Genomic DNA, 26,612 nt, shown 5'->3' with positions numbered 1-26,612 from the left:
ATCATCTTATAATTAAATTGCTGTAAATACAGGGACCACCTTCTTAATCTAGCATGTTGTAGCTGACATGAGTCTAAATATGTAAGGGCACTATGGTCTGTGTAGATCCAAATTTCATGTCCTAAAAGGTACTTTTCAAATTTTTGCAGGCCGAAAATAACAGCTAATGCTTCAAGTTCAGATATACTATAATTTTTCTCGGATTGTTGCAATGACCTGCTCGCAAAGGCTATGGTCTTGTGGACTTCCTCTTCTCCTTCTTTTTCCAACTGAAATAGTTCAACTCCTAACCCGTAACCACAAGCATCAGATCCCAGACAAAATGGTTTCGAAAAATCGGGATGGTTCAAAATCTTACTATTAATAAGAGCTTCTTTCAATTCTTCAAACGCCTTCTGACACTCAGAAGTCCATTTATAAACTACATTTTTCTTTAAGAGTTCTCGCAGGCACGGTGCATTGAATAATTGTCCAGACACAAATTTTCTATAAAACCCAAACAAACCAAACATCCCCTTTAATGCTTTACGTGTTGTAGGTGCAGCATAATCCCTTATTGCTCTAATCTTTTCTGGATCCGGCATGATACCATCGCCACTCACTATGTGCCCCAAGAATTTAATTTCTTTCTTCACAAATTCAGTTTTGTCTAGCTTCAATTTCATACCCCCCAATTTTATGGCCCTCAATACTTCATCCAATAACATACAGTGTTCCTCCCACGTTGGTGTCGATATCAAAACGTCGTCTACATACACTGTAATTCTTCTTAGTAGATGGTCCCCTAATACCTGCGACATAGCTCTTACAAAGGCACATACACTTATATTTAAACCAAACGGCACCACCTTATACTGATAACATCTACCTTCGAATAAGAATGCCGTGTACTTTCTTGATTCCTTTGCTAACGGTAGGTTCCAATATCCACAGGTCACATCCATGGATGTAAAGAACTTAGCACCTTTAAACTTTTGTAGCAGTTCTTCAATATTCTCCGGACGGTCACTCTCAGGTAGTACTATTTTGTTTAATGCTCGAGCATCCAACACTAGTCTAATTGAGCCATCCTTCTTAGGAACTATGACTAGCGGGTTATTGTACACACTAACAGCCCTTTCAATAATTCCCCACTCTAACATATTTTGAATTAAGTCACGTACTGCCTCCTTATGTACTTCTGGGATTGCAAATGGTTTTTTGAAGAAATGAGCGTCTTTCTGCACTGTCAGAAAACACTCATAATCCTTTACTAGCCCTGGTTGATCTGAGAAAACCTCGGCATGTTTGACTAGTATTTGTCTTAAATCGTTTTTCCTTGCTTCATCAATATCAATTAATTCTAGTAATTTCTCCTCGATCCTATTTCTGACACTCACAAGCTCAGACGGATCCTCTACTTTTTTGCCACCGTACTCATTATAGCCCTCCAAGAATTTCTCTGTTTTACAAATACATATAGGAAAATCATTCTGCTCAGGATCCTCACATAGCTGCTTACCGATGAAAGGTATAGTAATTAGTTTACCCTTAATTTTTACCATAACATCATTGGTAGAAAAAATTCACCCATCCTTCATATTTATTCAAAAAGTCAGCCCCCACCAATATGTCTACACTCAGTCCATTTATAACTAAGAAGTTCTGTCTTATTTCTACTTCCTTAAATGCTATGGGTAGAAACACTTCCTGTTTTACTGTCTTCTTAGTCTTACCGGTTGCTACTACAATGTTCAAGCCACTTACTGGCATCTTAACAATCTGTTTACTGTTAGGGAGTTCATTTACCAAGTTCTGGGATACTGCACAGACTTCCGATCCAGTATCTATCAAACATTTAACTGGTTCATTTAATACTCTTAGCTCTACTATCGGTTGCCCTAAGTACTCTTTATTTATTTTGGGTTCTGCTTCCTCCAATAAATCTTGCACAATTTCTCTCCTTTCGAAGCCTGTCTTTTGGGTGGCAATCACATTCACACTTACAGGGTTTATTTCATGCTTATTATCACCCTCAATTCTAGTGGCAGCTCCTATTAGCCTATCCACTATTGCTAAGTCAAAACATTTTTCCAATGTTTCCCCCTCTTTCTCATTAACCTCCTTTTCTACGACCCTATCCAAGGCGTCGTCATTAACCTCTACCTCCTCCTCTAATCTATCCTCTTCTTCGTAACTATCTACAACATCAATTATCTTATCAAGCACAGTCACAACCCTGCCATTATTACTGTTCTCACCCCTATCCGACAGCTCTTCATTAGTTTTACTGTGCATAATGTCTTTCTGATTATTACCCTTATAACTAGTACTTAGTTCTTCAATAAGTGGCTTCTTATGATTATTCTTACAGTTAATTGGTTCATTAACCTCCACTTGACTTAAAGCTACTATCTCTGTCTGTTTTACGTTATCCTCCCTAAATTTTGTAGCAACAACATTTATGTTAGGTGGTCGTTCAGGCTGCTTTCTTATGAATGGTTTTGCCAGCGGATTTAACTTTAAACGCTGTTGCCTACGATCGCCAGCACACTCGTAGACAATTAATGGTTTTCCGAGCGCGGTGCGTCATCACTATGCCTCCAGCTGACCGCCTCACCTCCTGACATCTGTCGGCCGCTGTCATACTGCTCGCGTTCATTGAACCTGTTAACATATGTTCTTCCTCTACCACGTGAACTGCCACGGTATCCGCCGCCTCTCTGAACACCCATCCTATTAATGTTTACATCCGCGCGATTGTCATTCTGCCTAGCAGGCGGGCGATGCTCCCTCCTCATGTTTTCTTCTTCTTTTTGGACGGATTCAACCCTTTCTAAATACTGTACGAACTTGTCAATGTTATCTCGGGGCGCAGATATGATCTTAGTTTTCCAGTTCCACGGTAGCTTATTTTCTACCCCTAATATGATCTGTTCTGTTTCTAACTTATTACTAAGGTAGGACAGAGTTGTTACCCACCTTTGAACAAATCGTTTGATGCCCTCTCTCTTGGGGTCATACTTCTCTCCCGACCAGAACCGATTAAGAACATCCATCTGCTTTCTCTTTCCCCAGTATTCCTCAAAGAACGCTAATTTAAATTCTGACAATTTCGCGTATTTTTCAGAGGCTAAATTCCCCCATACTCTGGCCTCTCCCATCAAATTTGAAGTGATAAAGCCTATCTTTTGTTTATCGCTCCATACTTTCGGCAAAACGTCTTCAAAATCGTTCCAAAATTCTCTGGGGTGCATGTTCTTACTTGGGTCAAATTTTAAAAACTGTCTGTGGGTAACATACGCAACCTCGGTAGATTCAATTATTCCACTGGAAATTATACTACCACTATGGTTAGAAACACACTGTTCTACTTTGGTTAGTCTGCATTCATGCCCACAAAGTTGCTCATTCACACTTTCACTGAAATGGCTTATGTGAGTCTCTAAATTATTGACCTTATTTACAACTTGCTCTCCAAGTTTCTCACACCGAATTTTGGTATCATTTACTTTACATTCTAAGGCGGCATGATTAATTTCATTGGGATTCTCTACCACTTTTATGTGCTCACATACTTTATCTAATTCTGCATCAACATGGGATTTAAATTGCTGTTGATCCTCAGTAACCTGTTCGATTCGTGTCGTCAATTCACTTTGCACTTGAACAATATTTTCTGTACATTCTAGTTTAACCTGCTGTATTTCAACATTTACTTTACTACTGAGCACTGCTAAATCTTGCTTCCAACAGTCTCTGAGATCGGATATTTTGGAATCTAAATCAGCGCCCATTTTAGTCATCTCATTACTTAAATCAGATCCTAATTTAGACATTTTTGAATCCATTTTACTTGACATATTAGTTTCCATTTGTGACATATTAGTTTCCAATTTTGACATACTGGAATCCATCTTACTTGACATATTGGAATCCAACACGTTCATCTTAGTTAATAGATTCATCAGCATACTGGCGACATTATCCTTCGCCCCCTCATTTGCTGATACAATGTCCCTATTAACATTAACTACCGGCATGGGTAACTGTAACCCACTGGGCACTGACATATTTGGATCTGACTCTAAACTATAATTAACATAGGATGAATCAGTCAAACTACTACTGAAATTGGGTTGAGACACGTCTAAACTAAAATTCATGGGGTCATTTTCCCCTGTCTCCATCCCACTATCACAACTTAGTTCCGCCTTTTTGTCACTTGGTTGAAACTCAGCCATTTTTCTCAGTTTGACTCCACAAACACACAAAGTTTTCAAAAGCACTGTACTTAACTTTGTGCTTCGGCGTGCTGCGTTGCTGCTAGATGAAACTGAGGGTCCGTTCACCATACACTGCAATGCTGTACCAGTTTCCGGGCCCCCGCTCGAATCAGCGCTGCCAACTGCCACTGCTGTCGTCGCCTCTGCGTAGTCTCCGTAGCTCGTCGTCTGCCAGACGCCGTCGTAGACTGCTATTCCAATCGGCGCGTAGTCACCGAAAAATTCTTCCGTTCCGTACAACACATTACAGTTCACGGACACTTTCACTGTCCTTCCTATTCACGTGGCGATATCAATTTGTACGCTACACAGTTCCTACACATAGCGAGCACTTCTGTATTGTCCGGTAATTGTCACTACTGCTTTTTTTGAAATTCACTGGAATTTACTATTTTTATTTCCCGGCCGATGCACCACTTGCGACGGGTCAGGCTCTTATCGCGCAGTTTCCTTTCCCTGAAAGAAAATCCACCTACCTCGTTTCTTAGGTAGTTGCTGCACTCGCCTCTCCTGATAGCAGCTACTGGAAAAATTGCAGAAAAGCAGTGTTGAAGAAACTGCAATTTAATAGCCGCTCACCGGAGGCCGCGATACATGTTTGCTGAAATACAATCTATGAGCAATCTTCCTAAATAAATTGAGTTATTGGAATGGTAGTAATTGTTTACTCAAACGAGAACGCGAAGTTGGTAATTCTATTTAAGCTCTTTATTGTCTTTAAGCCTAATCATCAGCCCGCTAATCTACGTTTGAAGAAAGTTCAGTTCACAATTCTATCCACACTCAAACCCCGCCAGAATTAGCTTTCAAAGTTACGGAATTTACTTAACTGCAACACAGACGATTTTCTAACATACACGTTTGCAGTCGATGTTCAATAATAGTTCGTTTTTTAACGTTAATGCTCGCCATAAGCACTTAGTAAAAGTTTACGAAGTACCGCCACGCTTTTAATTATTAAAGTTACTCGCGTCTTTCGCGGAACGAAAAGTCACAACTCGCTCAAACTCACACTACGCGTTACTGGACTCTTCCAGTCTCAAATCGCACAGTACCGAACCGATGAAGCCGTTTTATGACTTCATTTTACACATTATTCGCGAGGACACATCAAGCATGTCTCTTCTCGATCACAGTTCCTTCGCGACTCCTCCTCCACTCGCGACTCACTCTCCTAGTCTGCTAACCGTCCTCGCATCTCATTGGCTCACACATCACACAGCCAATCAGAATTAACTCTTTGGGTGCGCCTCGCGCCAAAATCTAGCACGCACCAGTCATGACTTCTGAATCATTTACGTCATGATTTCTTGTTACACAAAATTTACTGTATAATTTAACAAACCGAAAGTAAAACTAGACTTTACTTTATTTCCAGAAATTATTTAAATACTCGCGAACGTTCTGGCTGCTTGTACAATACCATACACTCTTGGACATCCGACATTCACTAAGATGGGGAACCACTGGCGACTCTGTTCCCACGGTTACATCGTCTGAACACTTGCGAGTTCCAACCTAGATTTTATACACTTGCAAAGAATGGCGAATGTCCCTCTTTCATTCACTCAGGCACACTCATTCACTCTCACCTACTCATATAAAATAACTGTTCACAAAAATTCAAAACATTTATGGTTTTAACAAAGTTATAGGTGAATTTCTAAAAGTAAAATTCTCAAAATAAATACAAAAGCACGGAAGGTGATTTTGTTTCATAGTTGGATGGTCACTGAAGGTGATCTATACATAATGGTATTTATTTAGACTCGAAAATTGTAGAAATTTGCGTTTTCTGTAAGATTTTTCTAATTTCCAAAATATGCAGGTTTCAAAGCTCAAATTTGGATGACTTATTTTTATTCATAACAGAAACTAGTATATTAACTTTTAATTTCCTCAGGTTCCTCAGTTAGAAGTTATTAAAGATGAAAGTTCCACGTTATACACGCGGCTAGTTAGCGCACAGGTCTTACATTCTCACGGTACAGACATGCCATATGGTCGTGACGTCAGACGAACGGACACCGGTAATCTGCCCGCTACAGCACATATGCTAGTCTGATGGCTACTTTACAGTCTGTCTACATTTCACAGTAAATATTTGATAGAAAACTGTGCGCTCGCACTAGTTGCGACGCCACAACACCCATGTACAAGGAGGGTAGTAGAAGTGATCCGTAGAACTACCGTCCAGTACCCTTGACGTCGATTTGTTGTCGAATCTTAGAAAATAGTCTGAGCTCAAACATAATAAGGTATCTTGAAGAAAATGGCATTTCCATACCAGCCAGGGTCTGTTCCAAAAACACTGATCTTGTGAAACCCGACCCACAATTTACTCACATGACATACTGAAAACTTTTTATCAAGGCAGTCACATAGAGGGTATATTTCTTGATACCCACAAAGCATTTGACTCAGCACCACAAATACACTTATTGTCAAAAGTATGATCAAATGGGGTATCAAGTGAAATTTGTGACTGTATTGAGGACTTTTTGGTAGGGAGTACATAGAATACTATTTTGGTTGGGGAATCGTCATCACTTGTATAGTAATGATCTTGCTAACAATATTAGTAGTAACCTCAAACTTTTTGCAAATGATACCCTTACCTATAATGAAGTACTGTCTGAAAGAAGACACATAAACATTCGGCCAGATCTTGAGATGATTTCTAAGTGATGGAAAGATTGACAACTTGCTTTAAATGTTCTGAAATGTTAATTGTGCACTTCAGAATACAAAAAGATGTAGTAGCCTTACACTGTAATATCAGTCACAGTTATAATTGGCCAACTCATAGAAATAACTGGGTGTAATGCTTTGTAGGGATATTAAATGGAGTGATCACGTAGGGTCAGTCAGTGGTAAAGCAGGTGGTAGAATCTGGTTTATTGGTAGAAAACTGGAGAAGTGCAGTCAGTCTAATAAGGACATTGCTTACAAATCACTCGTGTGACCCACTCTAGAATATTGCGAAAGTGTGTGGAACCCATACCGAGTAGGACAAACGGGGGCTACTGAATGTGTACAGAGAAGGGCAGCACAAATGATCACAGGTTTGTTTTACCCTTGGGAGAGTGTCAAAGAGATGTCGAAGAAACAGAAGTGGGAGACTCTTTGAGGACAGGTGTAAACTAACCCGAGCAAGTGTACTAACAAAGTCTTAAATGATGACTCTAGAGATATACTACAAACCCCTAAGTATTGCTCACATAGGGATTGTGAAGACAAGATTACAATAATTGCAGCATGCACAGAGGCATTCAAACAATCATTCTTCCCATCCTCCATAAATGAGTGGATCGGTAATTGGAAGAAACCCTAATAACTTGTACAATAGGATGTACCCTCTCCCATGCACTTCATGGTGGTTTGTGAATTTAGATGTAGGTGTATTACTCTTAAACTGTTAACAGCATTGCAGAGGCTCTCCAGCTGTATTGAAATAGATAGCACCTCAGCATTGAACGGAACAGGGGTTCCTGCCTGAAACCCAGCCGTAGGTGCTTTAATCTGGACCCATATAGTTTCATTTTACTATATCACCTATGCCTGGTTTCAGACAGAATCCACTGTTTTGCTCGAAGTTGATGTGGTATTTCAATACAGTTGAAGAGTCTCTGCAATGCTGTTAGAGTTTAGGGGTAATACCGAGTGTGCTAAGGTGTGAATGGGTATTTGGTTTGAGGGGGAAGTATGTTAGGGTTAAAAGAAGAAAAGACATGGAATGTCCTTTCTCAGGGGCACTCATGAAACTAGTACAATATATAAAAATTATTGTGCAATTGCGGCAGGGTGCTACAGCAACCAGTTTCCAATCATTCCAGAATAAAAACAGTCTTGGTTGCAAAATTAGTTAAGATGAGTGACACGTTTCACCCTTTTGGCACATCATTAGTTGTGTAAAAGTAGCTGGATGTGTAACCCACCTGTCATAAAGCCATATAAAATGGATTCTTGTGTTCATTTTCCAGTTTATGTGGCTTTATGATGGAATGTAACAATATTTTGAGAAGGAAAGTTGCTACTCACCATGTAGGGGAGATGCTGAGTCGTAGGTAGGCAGATGTTGTGCCTATCTGTGACTCAGCATCTCCGCTATATGGTGAGTGGCAACTTTCCTTTTTACAATATTGTTATATTCCATCTTGGATTTCCCATTGTTTGATTTATGATGGATGGGTTACGTGCCCAGCTACTTTTGTAGAATCTGATAATGCCCGAAAAGGGTGAAATGAGTCATTGATATTAACTAATTCTGTAACTGAGACTGTTTTCATTCTGTATGCACAACATTGCTTTGACCTTTGTCAATACACTGTTACTTGTTTCAGGAGGAGAGAGTGTATTCTGTCAGTAAATGTCGTCTGAAACCAGCGAACAAGATACTTAGCAGTGTCAATCACGATTACCAAATGATATTTACAAAGGAGACGACAGTTGTGTCACGTAATGAAGATGACGTGAACATCCCTCGCCATACATTTCACTTTAAACCTCTAAACAATCTTCCTGACATTGATCTCGCAGCACTTGTTGGTAAGTAGTTTTATGTTGAAGAGACTATCTTCACGAAAGAGTCTGTGCACAATTTTTGTTCGTAGTCAGAACACACCTAATTTCAAGCAATGAAGAATGTAGTTAAAACCATAATACAAGTCCTAAAGTATATAAAGCAATGTATGAAAAAGCAATGCTGGATATAATATATTTTGGACTGGTGATGCTTTGAAGTTTGTGTGTAAATTTCAGAAACATATCATTTTGAGATCACCTGTCGACTATGTTTAAATACTTCATCACCTGACTCGTTGAGGCAGATAAGATACACAAAACCAGTAAATTAGTTACATAACTCAAACTTCTCGAGCAGTTGTCGACTCGAGCAAATATTGGTACCGGGCTTACTTTACTGTATCTGTCCGGTACGGGGTTTTGTTACTTAAATGATCTTGCAGTTTTTATACACGTCATTAATTAAAAAGTTCACACAGTGGGATGTATATGTGCACATTTGTTCTATAATACAGTACAAGATGCTATTAAAATACCTTAACACAGGGAGAGATGGAACCTTATTACCTCGCAAATAATATGTATGACGGAGTGGTTAGATTAAAGGTAACAGTTTATTGTACAGTCGAGTCCGAGTCGTCGGTAGGCTCACGACCGAGACTGAGAATGTTTCTAAGCTTTCCAGTTAATTCTTTTTTAGGGCTAAAGGAACAACTACACAGGCCATCATTGTCCCACCAACTACAGTGTACCAGTGTCAGAGGTTGACTGAGGGTGAGTGGTTGTATCTAGCGAAGTTGGTGAGACAAAGGTGGAGATGGGAAGTGGGAGAGAGATTAGAAAGCAGAGTTGCTAATGGTAGCTAGAAACAGTAAGTGTGCAGGACAGGAATGTGGCACTCGTGAGCTCACTCTAGTACAGGCAGGGATAGCTGCAGGTTGCACGTAATGGTGTGGGAGAGTGGATTGGCAGAGGGAATAGAACAGAGGGAGAGGGGGTTTAGAGGAAAGAGGAACAGAGGTGGCGGTGGCGGTGGGGTGTGGGACAGGGGCTAGCAGAGGTTGAGGCCAGGAGGCCTGCCTGATTGGAGGCACGTTGTTATGGTGCCGGTATTGTGTGATTCAGCAAAAGCTGCTGTTGGGGGAGGATCGAGATAGAACAGGCTGTGAAGCAGCTGTTGAAGTAGAGAATGTTGTGCTCACCCACCACTGAGAGGTCAGCTTTGCTCTTGCCCACAGTTTTGATCACAGTTAGCAGGTTACAAGTCAGGCTTATATTAAAAGCTGTAGAGTTGGTGTACGGTATGACTGCTTTCATTGATGCCTCTGTCTCTGATATGGGTAGCATCTACATATGGCACGGGAGGGGGGGAGGGGGGGGGGGGACACAGAGGATGGAATATATTGTGCTTCACAGGTGAACAGAACAGGTCTTGCACCCTGATATCACACAGGATACCATCAGTACGGTGGAGGGTTCGAAGTAGGTGTAGCATGAGGTGGATCTCGTTTCGTAGATTGGATGGTCACCAGAAAACAACTGTGTGACGTGCGGCAGAGGAAATTGTTTGAGAAGTTTAATTGTAGCTATTCTACCTTACTACATCTCGAGTTTCTCTGATGTACTCTTTGGAAGTAAGCGTTCATCATACCTTTTATAATTAATTTTGTATAAACAAAATTAATAAGGAATTAAGATATTAGGGTATGCAGATGATCTAAACATCATTAGCGATAGGAAAGACTCTCTAACAGCAAATCGAATGTGTTAATCGAGGCTAGTGAAGATGTAGGTCTAAGGATAAGTGAAGACAAAACTAAATACCTGGTTACTACTAGAATGCCGACAGCAGTAGATCGGGAAATGTTAAAAGAGTTGGAGATGTGCAGTTTGAAAAAGTGCACACATTTAAGTATCTAGGCGTGGACATCACTTCGAGAAATGAGATTGAATCCGAACTGAAGAAGAGATTACGGGTGGGAAATGCGTGCTACTTCTCACTGAGTAGATTACTTTCATCACGGATATTGTCTAGGAATTTAAAGATTAGAATATACAAAACTATTATTCTATCAGTTACGCTGTATGTGTGTGAGACTTGGTCTCTCACTGCGCAAAATGAAAAGCCATTTCGAGTATTTGAAAACAAAATTTTGAGTAAAATTTTCGGAGCAAAAAGGGATGACATTAGCGGAGAGTGGTGAAAACTGCATAAGGGAGAGCTTCACTGACTTAATCAGTATTATTGAATCGCGTAGGGTGCGATGGGCGGGTCACGTAGCTCGAATGGATGAGGTCAGGGCAGCGCGCAGTGTACTAGTAGGGCACCTAGACGGAAAACGTCCAGTGGGGGGACCGAGGCATAGATGGGAGGACAGTAGGAGGGCTGATTTATGGAGGTTAGGTATTGAAGGTGAATGGAAAGAAATAGCCCAAGACAGGGATAGGTGGCGAAAATACGTTGCTGCGGTAATGGACTCTCGTGTCTGGTATGACCAGTGAGTAAGTAAGTATTATCAAGTACAATAATTTCTTAATAACTAAAAATGGGCACTGTGCTACAAAAATATGTAATTAACCACTTTTGCCTCTGCATAGTTTTCCTGGCGCTAGGCATACCTCAGTAGGTTGTTGTTGCTCCTCATAAACCAGCCTTTGGTACTTGTTTGAGTTACGTAGCTTGTACTGAATAGATGTGTGCTGGCTAGGGGATGCTACATTAGCTGAGGGCAATGTTTTTAGATCTACTTGACTCGTAGTGTACTGAGTCTAGTAAGAAATGTTGTCATAACACTACATATACGTGAGTATATTGTACATATTATTCGCAATGTGAAGTTTACGCTTCCATGTCAGGTTGTTTTTCTTAACATCTGTACAAACTGACAAGTGTAAAACATTGTACGATATTTTCAGTTTGTATGTCAGCATTTCCAGATTAGTTATGTAAGAGAAATCCATACCATACAGATGACATGTTTTATAAATACTTATCTATATTTGTAAATAAAATAGAAAGAAACTTCCACATGGGAAAAATATATTAAAAACAAAGGTTCCAAGACTTACCAAGCGGGAAAGCGCCGGCAGACAGGCACAATGAACAAAACACACAAACACACACACAGAATTACTAGCTTTCGCAACCGATGGTTGCTTCTTCAGGCAAGAGGGAAGGAGAGGGAAAGACGAAAGGATGTGGGTTTTAAGGGAGAGAGTAAGGAGTCATTCCAATCCCGGGAGCAGAAAGACTTCACTTAGGGGGAAAAAAGGACAGGTGTACACCCGCGCGCGCGCGCGCACGCACGCACGCACGCACGCACACACACACACACACACACACACACACACACACACACACACACACACACACACACACACATATCCATCCGCACCTACACAGACACAAGCAGACATATTTAAATATTGGCCTTTAAATATGTCTGCTTGTGTCTGTGTATGTGCGGATGGATATGTGTGTGTGTGCGAGTGTACACCTGTCCTTTTTTCCCCCTAAGGGAAGTCTTTCCGCTCCCGGGATTGGAATGACTCCTTACTCTCTCCCTTAAAACCCACATCCTTTCGTCTTTCCCTCTCCTTCCCTCTTTCCTGAAGAAGCAACCATCGGTTGCGAAAGCTAGTAATTCTGTGTGTGCGTTTGTGTGTTTTGTTCATTGTGCCTGTCTGCCGGCGCTTTCCCGCTTGGTAAGTCTTGGAATCTTATCTATATTTGGTCATTTTCAATGATTTCTCTGTGAGTTAGCTGACAGTTTTCCACTGATTAACTGTTCTTCTGTAATGCACAAAACAATTCAAACAGTACAGTTATTATACTCCTATTAAAATATCTTTGTTACTAGACAGACTGCAATGGGGGGAGGCAGTGTTGCCAATGTGCAGCCACCCATACTAGACAGAGCTCTGCCTGTTCATACAAATTGGCCAACACAGCTAGCATGTGGCACTCGAGAAGGGACTATCGTTGGAGTGACAGCTGGCACCTAACACTGACCTTCATCTCCTCCCTGCCTCTCAAGTGATTTCTCAGAGTTTACCTGTTGTGCACCTGCATCAGAGGAGTGGACTGCAAACTCTTACATACTTGCCCTGCAGCTATTCTGGTATAACAGGTTTCACAAGTGATTGTGCAGTTGAAACAGTGTCAGGCCATGAAAGTTTGTGAATTCAAAGAATAATAATTGTATGGTTAATCCAGAAGGATCACTAATGATAAGCAACAGAAAAAATTTGTTTATCGATTAAATTCTTTTCCATTCACAGCAGTCAGTGGCCCTGCTGGTAATCAATTAGTGAGTGTATATATGGAGTGCTAATTAAACACAAGAAATCACAGTTAAAGCTTATATATGAATGTCGCCTAATGAATTCAGTGGGCAACGATTTATTTAACTGTTATGTAAATACAAAATCTTATAGTGGCTCAGTTTCACTAAAGCCCAATTGTTAGACCACAAAAAATATTTGTCACCACTTCCTTACAGTCCACGTGTGAGATATGGCATCAGATATCACCAGTGTTTCACTAAAAAGTAATTTAAACTCTCAACTGGTGCTCATAGGTTAAAACTTGCAAAAATGTTCAGGTACCAGTTGATGGACAAAAAACAGAAAACTGTTCCAAATCCTGAGCTGCTGTCATGGGATGAATGACCAGCAGCAACCGAACAAAGGCTCGACTCTCGGCCTTGAACGTTCTTCGCACCACATGAAGCCTTCCATCGTTGATCATTCCCTTGCTTCACAAATAGTTCTAAGCTTAGGTTCATTATCAGACAATAAGAATATATGTATGCCCACTCGCATCCCCTTCCCTCCCCACCGTACACACACACACACACACACACACACACACACACACACACACACACACACACACCACTTCAAACCATTAGTATATAATCAAACATTGTCTGCTTATATTGAGGATCTTGTTGCTCACTTTTTGATGTTGCTTTCTGAATATGTCTGTATTGCCCTATATTTTAGTTGTACACAGCTTAATGGCCAAGTGAATGATTACCCGATTAATTACTAGGGCTGTCCAAAGGAAAGGCCAGTAGTCACTCCATGCTAATCAAGGGAGTAGTGAGACCGACAAAAACCACAGCTTTGTTGGGTTTTGCCAAAAAATTCTTAATTGAGAACAATGAGTGGGTGCTATGGGTGGATGGTTCCATTGTGATGACTGGAACTTTGCTTTTGAGATGTGTGTTAGGAAAGTTTGGATTACTGTTCACAGTAGTCAACATGTCCTGTGCAATCTCCAAAGTTGCTTCTGCTCAGTTGTTAGAATTTCTGACACGAATTTTGCTGAGATCCTCCTGAGGGCCAAATGTTCCATTAAAATGGAAAGAATGGATCCGTTATTAATTTTAATCTCGTCTTCCAGTTCTCTCACATAATTTGTTCTTCCTACATCACCAGGGTCCTTATTTGATTAGTAACAACCTCATTTGCAGATGTTCAGGCCCTATATGAACTTGCTTTACTCTTCAATGATGAACGGCAATCTTTGAAGTGGTTGTACCACCTCTCATTTTTCTGTGTGGTACCCATTGCTTCATCCCCAAACATTTGTCGAATCTTGCCAGCTGCAGCTTGAGAATTGCCAAGCTTAAAACAAAATTTTATGTATTAATATTGTTCCACGTTTCTTGCCATTTTGCCCACCCACAACACATAATGCAACAACTACCACTTAACATTTGTTCACGTGTCAGTGGCTAGTCAGCGACTGGTTATTTTGTAGTCCTGAAAAACAAATCAGATGTGCACACTATGTATGCCTATGAATATTGAGTGCACATGTCCCATTACTATTTTGTTGCTTTCAATAACAAAAATTAAGCTCAGATAATTTTTGAACAGCTCTCATACTAAATACATTTCAAATCTTCACATATGATACAGTGAGTAAGAGCGATTTGTGAGGGTTACACAATGCTGCATTCATATTACAAGTATCTCTGGAGGATTCAGTGTTCTGGAGCTTTTACATCATAATCAGATGGAATTAAAATAAACTCAGTTATGATTGCCCTTGATCTTGATAAAAGGTTCAGCAGTGGCAACTGACTACTGCAGCCATTGTCTCACACTTCGTTTGCAGTCAACATTATATGCACGTGTGTGCTATTAATTTCAAAGGTATTTTGCACAAATACCGATTTGTGCATACTTTCCTAATTTTCATAGTAGTAGTAGTAGTTAGTGTTAGTAGTAGTAGTAGTAGTAGTAGTAGTAGTAGTAGTAGTAGTTCCATTTTTGTATGTGGAATTTCTGTAGAATTTTTCTAGGTCATGAACTAGATTTCAGCAATATCAGCTTGTGCCACATTCATAACTTGACATGTTGTCCACTAGTATAGACTAGGAAATTATGTGTCTGCTCCAGTCTTTCGGCTTGCCGCGATGACTGGTACATAATTAACTACAATAAGAGGTGGCCGATAATGGAAGCATTCCCATGTCTAGAGCTATTGGCAATTGACAGGCTTAAAAGCTCTTAGGAGCTAATTTTCTCCTTAAAAACTTTGGTTAAGAAATTATTTTGATTATTGTACACAAGCCCCTGTTCTTTTATTTTGTTTCTCTATGTGCAAATACCATTGATGTAGTAAATACTATTGGTAATGTTGATAAAGAAATTACTTTAATTATTGTACACGAGCTACTGTTAACTTATTTTATTTTGCTTTTCTATGTGTAGATATCATTGGTGTAGTAAATACTATTGGCAGTGTTGAGGTTGTTACGGTGAGAGCAACAAACAAGGAAGAGAAGAAATGTGACATTACCATTGTTGACCAGAGCAACACCACGGTAAAGTAGCTTATGCTTGTTGTGTTGTGCTTAACTGCAAAACTAATCATTTTCTATGAGTCTGCACTATGTGAGCTTTGTATGTGGCTGTTTTATTGCTGGACTTGTCAAATTTTCAGCACTTTGTTTCATTAATACTAACTTTCGTTAAACCACGTGAGGTATAGTGTTGTCCTAATACAGACTACTTCAAATTTTGTGTCACAAATGCCATTAGGAGCTATGTCTGTATTGGCATTGTTATTTATGTGCACTCTCTGAAAATGGTTTAATATCCTAACAGCTGAACTATTTCTTCAAATCATTTATAATGCATGATGGAAGAATTTGTTGAAGATAAGAAGCTCATGTTTCATGAAGAGTACCATTAAGCACACTTACATTATGGAATAAGAAAATTTTCATTTAATTGGGCATTGCTCTTCCATTAAACACGTTCAAAAAATTGTCTTTGATAAATACAGTACAGCACCAATTTTTTTCTACTGTTTACAACATTTTTTAATCCCATCAAATTTCTATTGTTCACATTATTAAAGAGCACCCAGTTTCGCATTAAAATATTTATTATTTTCTGGCAATTAACATTAGTAAAATTATGTTCATGGTGATTTCAAAGATAACGGTGCTGGTATGATGTCAGGCTTAAGGTAATGACCACAAGTGATATGCCGGGGGCTCCCTGCTCTCCGGATCTACATCAGTATTATTGGTTACAGGACAAAATAATTCATGGTGCTACTGCTGTGTTCCCTGTTACTGCTAACTTAACAATATCTATTAACCATTAACTCCAAGAAAACTCTCAGCACAGTGGCTGAATGAATAATTTTCAATAGAATTCATATGATGTTTTATAAGTGTGTATTGACAGTCACTTTTTCCCAGTTGCTACCAATCTTAGCTTTTAGTACTTTGTGCTAGTATTTGGATTTTATTGTAGCCATATTATTTCCATGTTAATTTTGTCTTGCGATTATGATCATTTACATTGTGGACATGCACTTCCCAATATTTGTAGCTAATACTGTAGTTTTATTGACGATACACTGAAGCACTGAGCAGCATAGCCTGTTAATGTAGAGTAGATAGATTGACTGCACCAAGAATGCTTTCAATACTGACCACAGTCCATTTTCAATTGACACAGTTGCTTCCATCAGCCACTGTGTAAAGCATTTTGATTGTGTATTGTGTTGCTTTGTGAATGAAGTGTTGTGTTGTGTTCTGTTGGCTGCGTAAGTGTAGTTTACCCCTGTCAGTTTCAATGTGGAGAATGTAGTGAGAGAGAGAGAGAGAGAGACTGTTTTCTGTGGAAAAAAGTAAAAATTCTCCAGAAAAATAAGGTTCGTAGAGTTTCAAGATACCTTTGTCCAAATTGAATATTGTCTTCAAAAACGAAAATTCAGTTTTGTTAACTCCAAATAAATCTTCCAGTTTTGAAAAGGAAGAACTGTGCCAGTTAGTCGAAATATGCGGAGTTGGAAACAGTGCTTCCAGTATCCCAGTGAATGGCTTGAAAGTGCCCAATACTCAGCATATTTGTAGATGCCCTCCGCATCTAATGGGTGAACCATCAGATTCGGGAAGTGGTATAATGTGGCCTGTGAAGTTTTATGTGGGGAAGGAAATAGTGTGAACATACAAACAGTCCGTGAATGGTTGAGTGGTAAGGTAAAAAAAAGTACACAATGTTACAAACTACTGGACATCTTCAACATTGATAACGCAAGTGTTATAATGGCAAGTTGAACACACATAACTCACAGAGCAAGTTGACAAGCAAGACATGTGAACACGGTAACATTCGAATGAGCACTGAGCCCAAGTCTAGCGGCCACTGCCTGGCTTGCCACTTAGGTGGTGGTGGTGGTGGTGGTGCTGCTGCTGCTGCATGGCTGGCAGACAGCGCCACACACAGAGGACGCGCGTAATTGCGCGGCGGCACTTAGAATGATCGGTGAGTCACATCACTTTTCCCCCCTTTGAAACTTTGTCACTGGTCTTGATGGAGGTGGCCTGTAGATTGCTAACATCCATAGGTGTTATTTGACTGGCAGTAAAGTTTCAAGTAGGAGGCTACCCGTGTGGACAGAAGTGTCCCTGATGATAACGGGTCGAGACGACAGGAGACATGGGCGATGTGTTGGCGTCCGTAGGAGGAGGAGGAGGAGGCCAGTAGATTGGCTCTGACAGATAATGGTCATCCGGTTCCTGGTGGCGTGCTTTCTTGTGCTGGCACCAATATGTTGGGAAGAGGACTGCGTTGTGAGTAATGAGAGATTCCAGTATCTCGAGCGTCAGGTAGAGTCGAAGGTGGTGTAGTGGCATTTGGAACAGGTGTTGCCGGCACACGAGGCCGAAGCTGGTCCGAATGACGCACTGCAACACCATTTTCCGTCCAGATTTCATATAGGCGTCGGCCACGGTGTCGTAAGATGCGGCCCAAACTCCATTTTGGCTGCCTGCCATATCCCCATACCCAGACAAGGTCGGCAGTGAACCGGCCACACAAAGGCACCCGCGGCCGTGAGGTGGAAGGCCACAGAAGATGAAGTAGCGTGCGGGGCTGTCGGCCTTGTAAGAGCTCATCCGGGCTGTGGTCGCCCATAGGGGTGAAATGGTAAGAAGCCAGAAACTGGTGAAGCGCATCATCAGCAGCAGAAGAAGTCAGGAGTTTCCGTATCTGAGCTTTAAATGTGCGGACCAGTCATTCAGCCTCACCGTTTGATTGTGAATCGAACAGAGGGGCCGTGACGTGCATAACGCAGTTACGAGCACAAAAATCCGCAAAATCGGAAGAGGCAAATTGCGGACCATTATCGGTAACAAGAGTAGAGTGAAGGCCTTCCAAAGAGAAAATGCGAGCTAGAGCATTGGTGGTTGCCGCGGTGGTAGGCGACTTTCAACGGACAATGAAAGAAAAGTTAGAGTAGGCGACAATTACGAGGAGCCAATAAGTACCTAAAAAAGGTCCCGCGAAGTCAGCAATAATGCACTCCCAGGGTATCTCAGGCGAAGGCCACGGTGACAAAGATGACTTCGGGGCGACAGCCTGTTATGCACAAGGGCCTCAGGCAGCGACCATGTGTGCTATTTCAGAGTCGATGCCAGGCCAGTACTAATGACGGTGTGCCAGAGATTTTGTGCGACACACACTCCAGTGCCCTTTGTGAAGGAGGTGCAAGCCCAAGCACGCAAAGACGCAGGTACCACAACACGCAGCGAAGCATTGTCGGTGGAAAGGAGGATAACACCGTCCCTAGCTGTGAGGCGGTGGCCCAAAGCATAGTATTTCCGCAACGGGTCAGAAGTCTTAGCGGACGGACAATCTGGCCAACCCTTCTGAATACAGTGTAAAACCTGGGAGAGGGTAGGGCCAGAACCCGTAGCAGCCGCCAGCCGGTCTCCGATGATGGGGAACCCGTCCACAACCCGCTGCTCGGCAACATCCAGGTGGAAACACAGAAGTTCGTCCCTATGCAATGCCAGATCAGGACGCATGGGAAGACGAGACAGTGCATCAGCTTTCGCATGTTGAGCCATCAGCCAGAAATGAATCACATAATTGAAACGAGGCAAGTAAATAGCCCAACGCTGGAGGCAGTGTGCAGCCTTGTTAGGAAGTGAGGTTGATGGATGAAGCAAGGAAACAAGTGGTTTGTGTTCTGTAACAAGATGAAATTTGGATCCATAGAGAAAAACACCAAACCTATGAAGAGCATAAATAATGGCCAAAGCTTCTTTTTCAATTTGAGAATACTTTTGTTGGGCATCTGTGAGTGTTTTGGAGGCATAAGCAATGGGTTGTTCAGAGCCGTCTGAAAAACGGTGCACAAGGACTGCACTGACTCTGTATTGAGAGGCGTCTGTGGCGAGAACAAGATGATGGCCAGGCCGATAAGTAGCCAGGCACGGGGCCTGTTTCAGCATAGTCTACAATTTCTGGAAAGCCGCATCGCATGACGCGGACCATTGAAAAGGCACGTTTTTATGCAACAGGCGATGCAACGGCTGAGCCACCGAAGCAGCAGATGGTAAGAACTTGCGATAGTATGCTATTTTCCCCAGGAAGGCCTGCAGTTCCTTAACAGATGTATGGCGAGAAAGGGCATCAATCGCAGCAACAGTTTTCTGAAGCAGACGAATACCATCCCGAAGAGTTGAAACCCCGAGTACGTGATAGATGCCTGAAAAAATTGTGATTTCTGAAGGTTACACTTAAGACCGGAAGTCTGTAAGACATGAAAAAGTGTGCGGAGAGTTTGAAGATGTTCTTCAGTGGTGGAGCCAGAGACAACAATGTTGTCCATGTAATTGATACACCCAGGGACAGGGAGCAATAATTGTTCCAAGAATCCCTGAAAGAGAGCAGGGGCGCTGGCAACCCCGAATGGCAATCATCGGTATTGATAGAGGCCGAAAGGCATGTTAAGGACCAGAAACTGCCGGGAAGCAGCGTCGAGAGGAAGTTGATGATAAGCTTCTGACAGGTCAATTTTAGAAAAATGCTGGTCTCCAGCTATTTTAGTGAACAGTTCTTCAGGTCAGGGCATAGGGTAAGTGTCGATGAGGCATTGAGCATTTACAGTGGCTTTGAAATCGCCACAGAGACGAATAACCATTTGGCTTAGTAGCAACGACGACAGGAGAGGACCACTCACTGGAAGTGACAGGAAGCAAGCCCCCTGAAGTAGTGAGGCGATCCAGCTACCGTTTTACCCGATCACGAAGGGCCACAGGAATGGGCCGAGCCCGAAAAGACTTAGGCCGAGCTTCAAAGTCGTTTGCACGGCGTAACCCAGGAGAAAAAAGGGACGAAAATGTTGTCGATAATGAATCCAATTGAGCATAAGGAATAGCATCAGAGACAATATTGAGAGAGTCATCTATGGAGAACTCAAAAACGCAAAAGGCATCGAAACCAAGAAGATTCTCTGCATTACTCTGGTCAACCACAAATATGGGAACAGAGCGAACGTCGTATTTGTAAGATACCTCAGCATTAAATTGCCCCAAGAGAGAAATCTTCTGTTTATTGTATGTTCGTAATTGCCTAGTGACAGGTGATAGGAGTGGACAACCCAACTGAAGATAGTTCTGAGAATTAATTATAGTGGCAGCAGAACCAGTATCGACCTGCATGCGAACATCCCGACCAAGGATTTGGACAGTGAGGAATAACTTCCCTGAAAGGGAAGAAGTGCAATTGACAGACAACACAGAATCAGAATCTGCGTCATGTTCATGAACATCATGTATGCAGTCGGATTTGCAAACGGAAGACACATGAACTTTCTTTTTGCAATTGTGACATACAGCCCAACGTTGCTCTCGTGAATGTTTCGTAAAACACTGTGGACAGGAAGGAAGTTGCCGGGGGTTTTGCTGCAGTTTCTTAGTGGGTTGTTTACGGTTAGGCCGAGGCTGCGCTTGCGAGCGCACTGCGGCCACGTTGGCCGGCGGGGATGCATCGCACGTGTCGTCAACAGCGCACAGAGGTTTTATTTCCCCGACACCACCCCACGCCTCTGTTTGCACCCCAGCGGCGAGAGAAATTTCAAAAGACTGCGCGATAGAGAGGACTTCATCTAGAGTCGGATTTGCCAACTGAAGGGCACGTTGCCGAACTTCTTTGTCGGGTGCCGACCGGATAATAGCATCCTGTACCGTGGAATGGGGATAGAATTCCTTGTGAACATCAGTAACAAACTGACACTTTTGACTGAGGCCATGAAGTTCAGCAGCCCAAGCGCGATAGTGTTGATGCGGTTGTTTTTGACAACAATAAAAGGCAACATGAGAGGCTACCACATGCGTTTGCTTTTCAAAATAGACAGACAGAAGTGAGCACATTTCAGCAACGGACAAAGTCACAGGATATTTCAAAGGAGCCAATTGCGACAACAAGCGATACATTTGAGATGAAATCCAGGGAAGGAACAGAGACTTACATGTTGGTTTGTCCGTGATATGAAATGCCGAGAAGTGCTGTCGATGACGTTTTTCATAATCAGACCAGTCTTCCACCACCTCGTTGTAAGGAGGAAAAGGAGGTATAGCCAATGACGAGAAACGCCCCACATTTGAGGCCGCGACGAAATCGCGAATTGCCGATGTTAGAAGCGTTTGCTGTTCAGTGAGACCTTGCAATAGTTGCTCGACAGTAGACCATGGAAACCTGTGGGTCAACGATGAAAAGGAAACGCCCACTACCTCATCGCCAGTTGTTATAATGTCAAGTTGAACACACATATTTCAAAACGACACAACACATATAAGTCACAGAGCAAGTTGAAAAGCAAGACATGTGAACATGGTAACGTTCGAATGAGCACTGAGTCTGAGTCTATCGGCTGCTGGCTGGCCGGCTGGTTAGGTGGCGCGGCTGCTGCACAGCTGGCAGACAGCACCGCACGTAGAGGACGCAAGGCGGCACTTTGAATGATCAGCGACTAAAGTTGAAATTGCAGAATGTTAGGTATTAATGTTCATGACCCAGAAAAGTTGAAGCTGTTTCTCTCTAGCAAATCAGATAAATCACGTTGTTTTAAATATGTGGTAACATTGCCCAAAACAATGTCACTGAAAGCATACAAGAGATTATGAGAATTTGAAAACGATTGCATAGCTTTGATTAAAAATGGGAGCAGGTAGCAGAAAAATTCTATTTGTAGACTGGTGCCCTGCATACCCTAAAAATGTAAAGTTACAGAATATGTGGTTAGTCCTCTTCACTGAACTGCACCAGCAAGTTGCAGCCCACGGATTTGAGCCTCTCCATGATTTTAAAACACATTATAAGATGCTCACAATGCAGAAGGCATTAACTTTGCTAGAAGCTGAAAAGAACACTAAATCTTTTAACATACTGATTCTGGATGCTATGAATTATGTAACAAAGTCATGGAGGTTGAGTCCTTCATCTCGGATTGCTTCTGAAAAGCTGGATTTTTCAAAACATACAAAGAAAATGGATCTGAATTGGCAAATCTGGCTAGTGATGCTGACTGAAAATCCCCTTGGCTCATTGTGGGAAAAGCTGCAGTTGGGTTTCCATTGCAAAGTTTCCTGCATGTCAATGACAACGTTGTCACCATTGAAATTGTGTCAATGGCAGATATGGTCAGTTCTCATATGCAAGATAAAGGTGACATTGCCGGAAGTCATTGTAGTAATGATGATAATGCAGTGCCTTTTATTGCAGACACAAATGTGACAGTGAAGGAACGCAATAAAGAAATATATTTCTGTTGTAGATGTGGGTGGCAAGGCTTTCCCCAAAAATTCACCAAAATAAGTTTTAACACACTATATTTCTGGATTTTTTGGTGAAAAAAACCTACAAATTTTCTCATATGTCAAATCTGTCTAGAGTAACTTTTCCGATGTTGCCATACGTTCAGCTTGTTTTTGAAGGTGCAAATGACAAATGTACCAGAGAGAGAGAGAGAGAGAGAGAGAGAGAGAGAGAGAGAGAGAGAGAGAGAGAGAGAGAGAGAGAGAGGAGGAAAGGTAGCCCCCAGTTTGTTTTGGAGGAATAGACAGTATATATTTCAGGGTGTATATGCCCCGGGAAATCCGAGAAAACCCAGTAATTTTTTCATCGTTTTAATTTTCTAATTTTGTCTGGTGAGAAGTAATACTCTAACAAAGAATTTTACTTAAGCCCACTACTGCAGAATAATACTGCAGCTATAAAACATAAACAAAAGAAAAATCCAAAATAAAACTTCAGTTGCAAAGGAAATGAACCATTCACAACAACAAAACACAGTGCACACATAAGCAAAATATGACAGACTATGCAATACTTTGATGAGTGTGATGTCACAGCTGTTTACATTTCTAACGGGTGATGGGAAAATACTGCAAATGGTAGTTTCAGAAGCGTTATTTTCAAAGAAATTTTTTTTATGCAAGATGATTTATGTTACTTGTGAGAATGTGTGATGAATTTCTTAAATTGTGGAGCATTGGACTCTTATTCAAAGCTTAACACTGAGGACCATGCCTTTGAAAATTTGTGGGCCCGAAAGATAAGCCATTTATGCCATTACTTAAAAATTTTACTGGTACATTTGTGTTTGATATAACTTATAGAAGTAACACATGCTAAAATAAGACCAGATTTGAATGCTAGTTTGTCATATTTCTATTAATTTTTTCATACACTACAAATTAAGTGTAAGAGTTGGCAGAAAGTATAATTATCCTTCCAAAAAAACAAAAAGTGCGAAGTAAGTTCTTGAGCAATTTCACACATAACTGACTTGATTATGGAAATGTAAGTGCTTGACAGAACATGTATTCAGCCAGTGAAATTTATAAAGGCAATATGTATGCATATTAATTCAAACATTAATTTTTCTTATTTGTGGGTTCGCGTTACTCGACAGTGATGTTGCTATTGGCTGACAACATAACATGTCCCATGTTCTGAATATCTCCTGTCATTGGCTGGCAAGAGCACATGACATGAGTTATAACTGGCTGATGAAAGCGTGTTGCAATCTATATTTCAGTGCTTCAGAAGTTACCATGTTGTATTTGGTGGAATTTGTGTTTATATTTTTGTAATACAAAAATATGCAGTGCACGTGTTGCCGTGCATGAAAGAAATTTACAAAGTGTATTGTTTTTTCGTGGGTTTCATCTCCTAAAGCCTCAAAAAATCCTGTACCCGGGTGTGAAGCCTTCACTATTTAAAGGACTGGTAAGTTTTAGAGCTCCAAGGCAAAATATATTGTCACTTAACATGGAAGAAATGTACTTTCCCTAAGAAAATATGAATTATATGACCTCTATTTACACTGTGGACTTAGATGAGAGACATAATTCACAAATTTTGGTGTACAGTGTGTATATATTACATAACAAATACTTCACTATTCCTTTATCAGTTCTCTCTCTTTTTAATTCCATATTACATCTGTCACATTATAATTTCACAATGGGGTAACTAGTTCCAGTCAGTCTTCATCATCATACAAGCAGATACTACAAACAATGAAGTAACATTTCCATAGCATTGTCAGCGTAAGTACATACAGCGTGAAAATTACTGGACTATTTGAAATAAAATCCTCATAAGTTGTGAACGTTTTGTGTTAAGACATTCAAACTGCACGGTTGGCCGCCGGCATGATGGGAATTAGTCTACATATGCACGGTTTGTTTCAGCAATGAAGCCCACTTTCATTTGAATGCGTTCTTCAGTAAGCAAAATTGGCTCATTTGGGAGACAGAACCCACATTTCACGATCGATTAGTCACTTCGCCCTCAGTGAGTGAGTGTGTGTGTGGTGAGCAGTGTCCAGTCACAGAATAATCGGGGTGATATTCCTGCTTAGCAAAGTGACTACAGAATGATACATGAAGGAATTGGAAGATGATTTCATCCCCATTGTCCGAAGTGACCTTGATTTTTGACAAGAGGTGTGTCACGCAAGATGGAGCTCGACAACATCGAAGCAGGAGAACGTTTGATGTCTTAGAGGAGCACTTTGGGGACAGCATTCTGGCTCTGGGGTACCCATAGGCAACTGGCAAGGGCCGGCCTCGATTGGCTGCCCTATTCTCCGGTTCTGAACACATGCGACTCCTTTTTGTGGAAATATATTAAAGACAAGATGTACAGAAATAATGCCAGAACCGTCGCTGACCTGAAAACAGCCATCGACAGCATTGATGTTTCGACACTTCAACAGGTCATCGTGTACTACCGAGGTTCGTAAACAGTCTCCGAAAGAGGAGTGCCTCCTGGTCAAAGGAGGATTTCCGCAGAACATAAGTGTTAACCCAAAGTGGAACACGAGACAGTGGTTTGTGGGATTGAAGCTAGCCCCTTGATGGCATCCCATGGGTGTTCCATTGGGTTCAGATCAGAGGTATTTGGTAATCTAATCACCAGTGTTACTTCACTGCAAGCACCACTGACACATGATTGTGGAAAAATACCATCACCAAGGGGTGAGGCATCAAGCATGAAGGGGTGCAGCTGGTCTGCAGTAATGCTGCCTAATCCACATCTGTCACAGTGCCTCTGACTACTACCTGAAGTCTCACGGACATCCAGGTGAACATCCTGCCTTACAGAGTGGGCAAGCAGTATATTGTTGTGTTCTGTGGTGAGTTGTAGACACTTTTTCACCCACACACTGTTTTGCGATTTTTTAACCGCTTTCCATAGATGCACTTAACCTGGGGTATCCCAGAATGCGAAACTTCACGTCTGCAGGGTATGTGGGACAAGGCTCGACCTGTCTTGGCTCTGATTGGTCCGTCTTGGACATACCCATTACAGTGAAACATTTCATTTTGTATTGTGGTGTGGCATTTTTCAGTCTGCACAACTCATTTCAGTTCGAAAGAATTGTGGTTTCTGTGTTGTTTACCTTTCGCTATTTGTTCACGATATGAAAGATGTTCACAGGTTCTGTGGTTGTTTGCACAGAGGTAGTCTAGCAATCAATTGTCAAATTTTGATGTCAGCAGAGAGGGGTGAAAATTGTCTGTGTATTATGCAATCACATATGTGGTGGGTACTGCAAATGAGCTATGAAATGACGCTACAGTATCGAGCAGAAAGAATTTGAAGATTTAGTTGACAATGAAAACGCAAAAAATTACCATCTTCAACAAATGAGATTCATTGTTCTGTACATCGAGAAGCACTTTGTGCTAAATTTGCAGGCATGGTGCACAGGAAGAAATAGTGAAATTTCTGGGGTGGCACGCATTACTCCAGTGTCAGTTGCAACAGTTTTTATGGAATTGAACAAAAGTATGGAGAATACACTAGTTAAGACAAGGGACATACTCCATCATTTTTCGATATAAAACTTGCTATTTTTGAATTTGTGAAGGAAAAAGCAGTGCAGGAATGAAAATTAGATCATGTGAAATTGGTTGCAGATCACACATCTTAAGTGGACTTAGCTGCACGGCATCCACAGTGAGACATTGCAAAGTTGGAAAC

The 26,612-nt window shown here is 41.3% G+C and overlaps 1 protein-coding gene across 6 annotated transcripts in view; it reads left to right on the top strand.

The window, feature by feature from the left end:
* LOC126291569 (replication protein A 70 kDa DNA-binding subunit-like) overlaps positions 1–26,612 on the top strand; it is a 187,984-nt gene that overhangs the window by 143,245 nt on the left and 18,127 nt on the right. For 3 of the 6 annotated variants that reach the window (XM_049985090.1, XM_049985091.1, XM_049985092.1), the window contains exons 12-13: positions 8,609–8,813; positions 15,519–15,631. The exons of 1 other annotated variant lie outside the window; for it this stretch is intronic. In XM_049985090.1, the coding sequence (XP_049841047.1) occupies positions 8,609–8,813; positions 15,519–15,631 (318 nt within the window). The remainder of the gene's footprint in view (positions 1–8,608; positions 8,814–15,518; positions 15,632–26,612) is intronic. 2 more of the 6 variants (XM_049985094.1, XM_049985095.1) reach the window with 1 other exon arrangement.

The sequence above is a fragment of the Schistocerca gregaria genome, chromosome 9 (genome assembly GCF_023897955.1).
Source record: "Schistocerca gregaria isolate iqSchGreg1 chromosome 9, iqSchGreg1.2, whole genome shotgun sequence".
NCBI classification, from domain to species: Eukaryota; Metazoa; Arthropoda; class Insecta; order Orthoptera; family Acrididae; genus Schistocerca; species Schistocerca gregaria.
The sequence above is the reverse complement of the archived record's forward strand: the minus strand, read 5'-3'. Positions and strand labels throughout refer to the sequence as shown.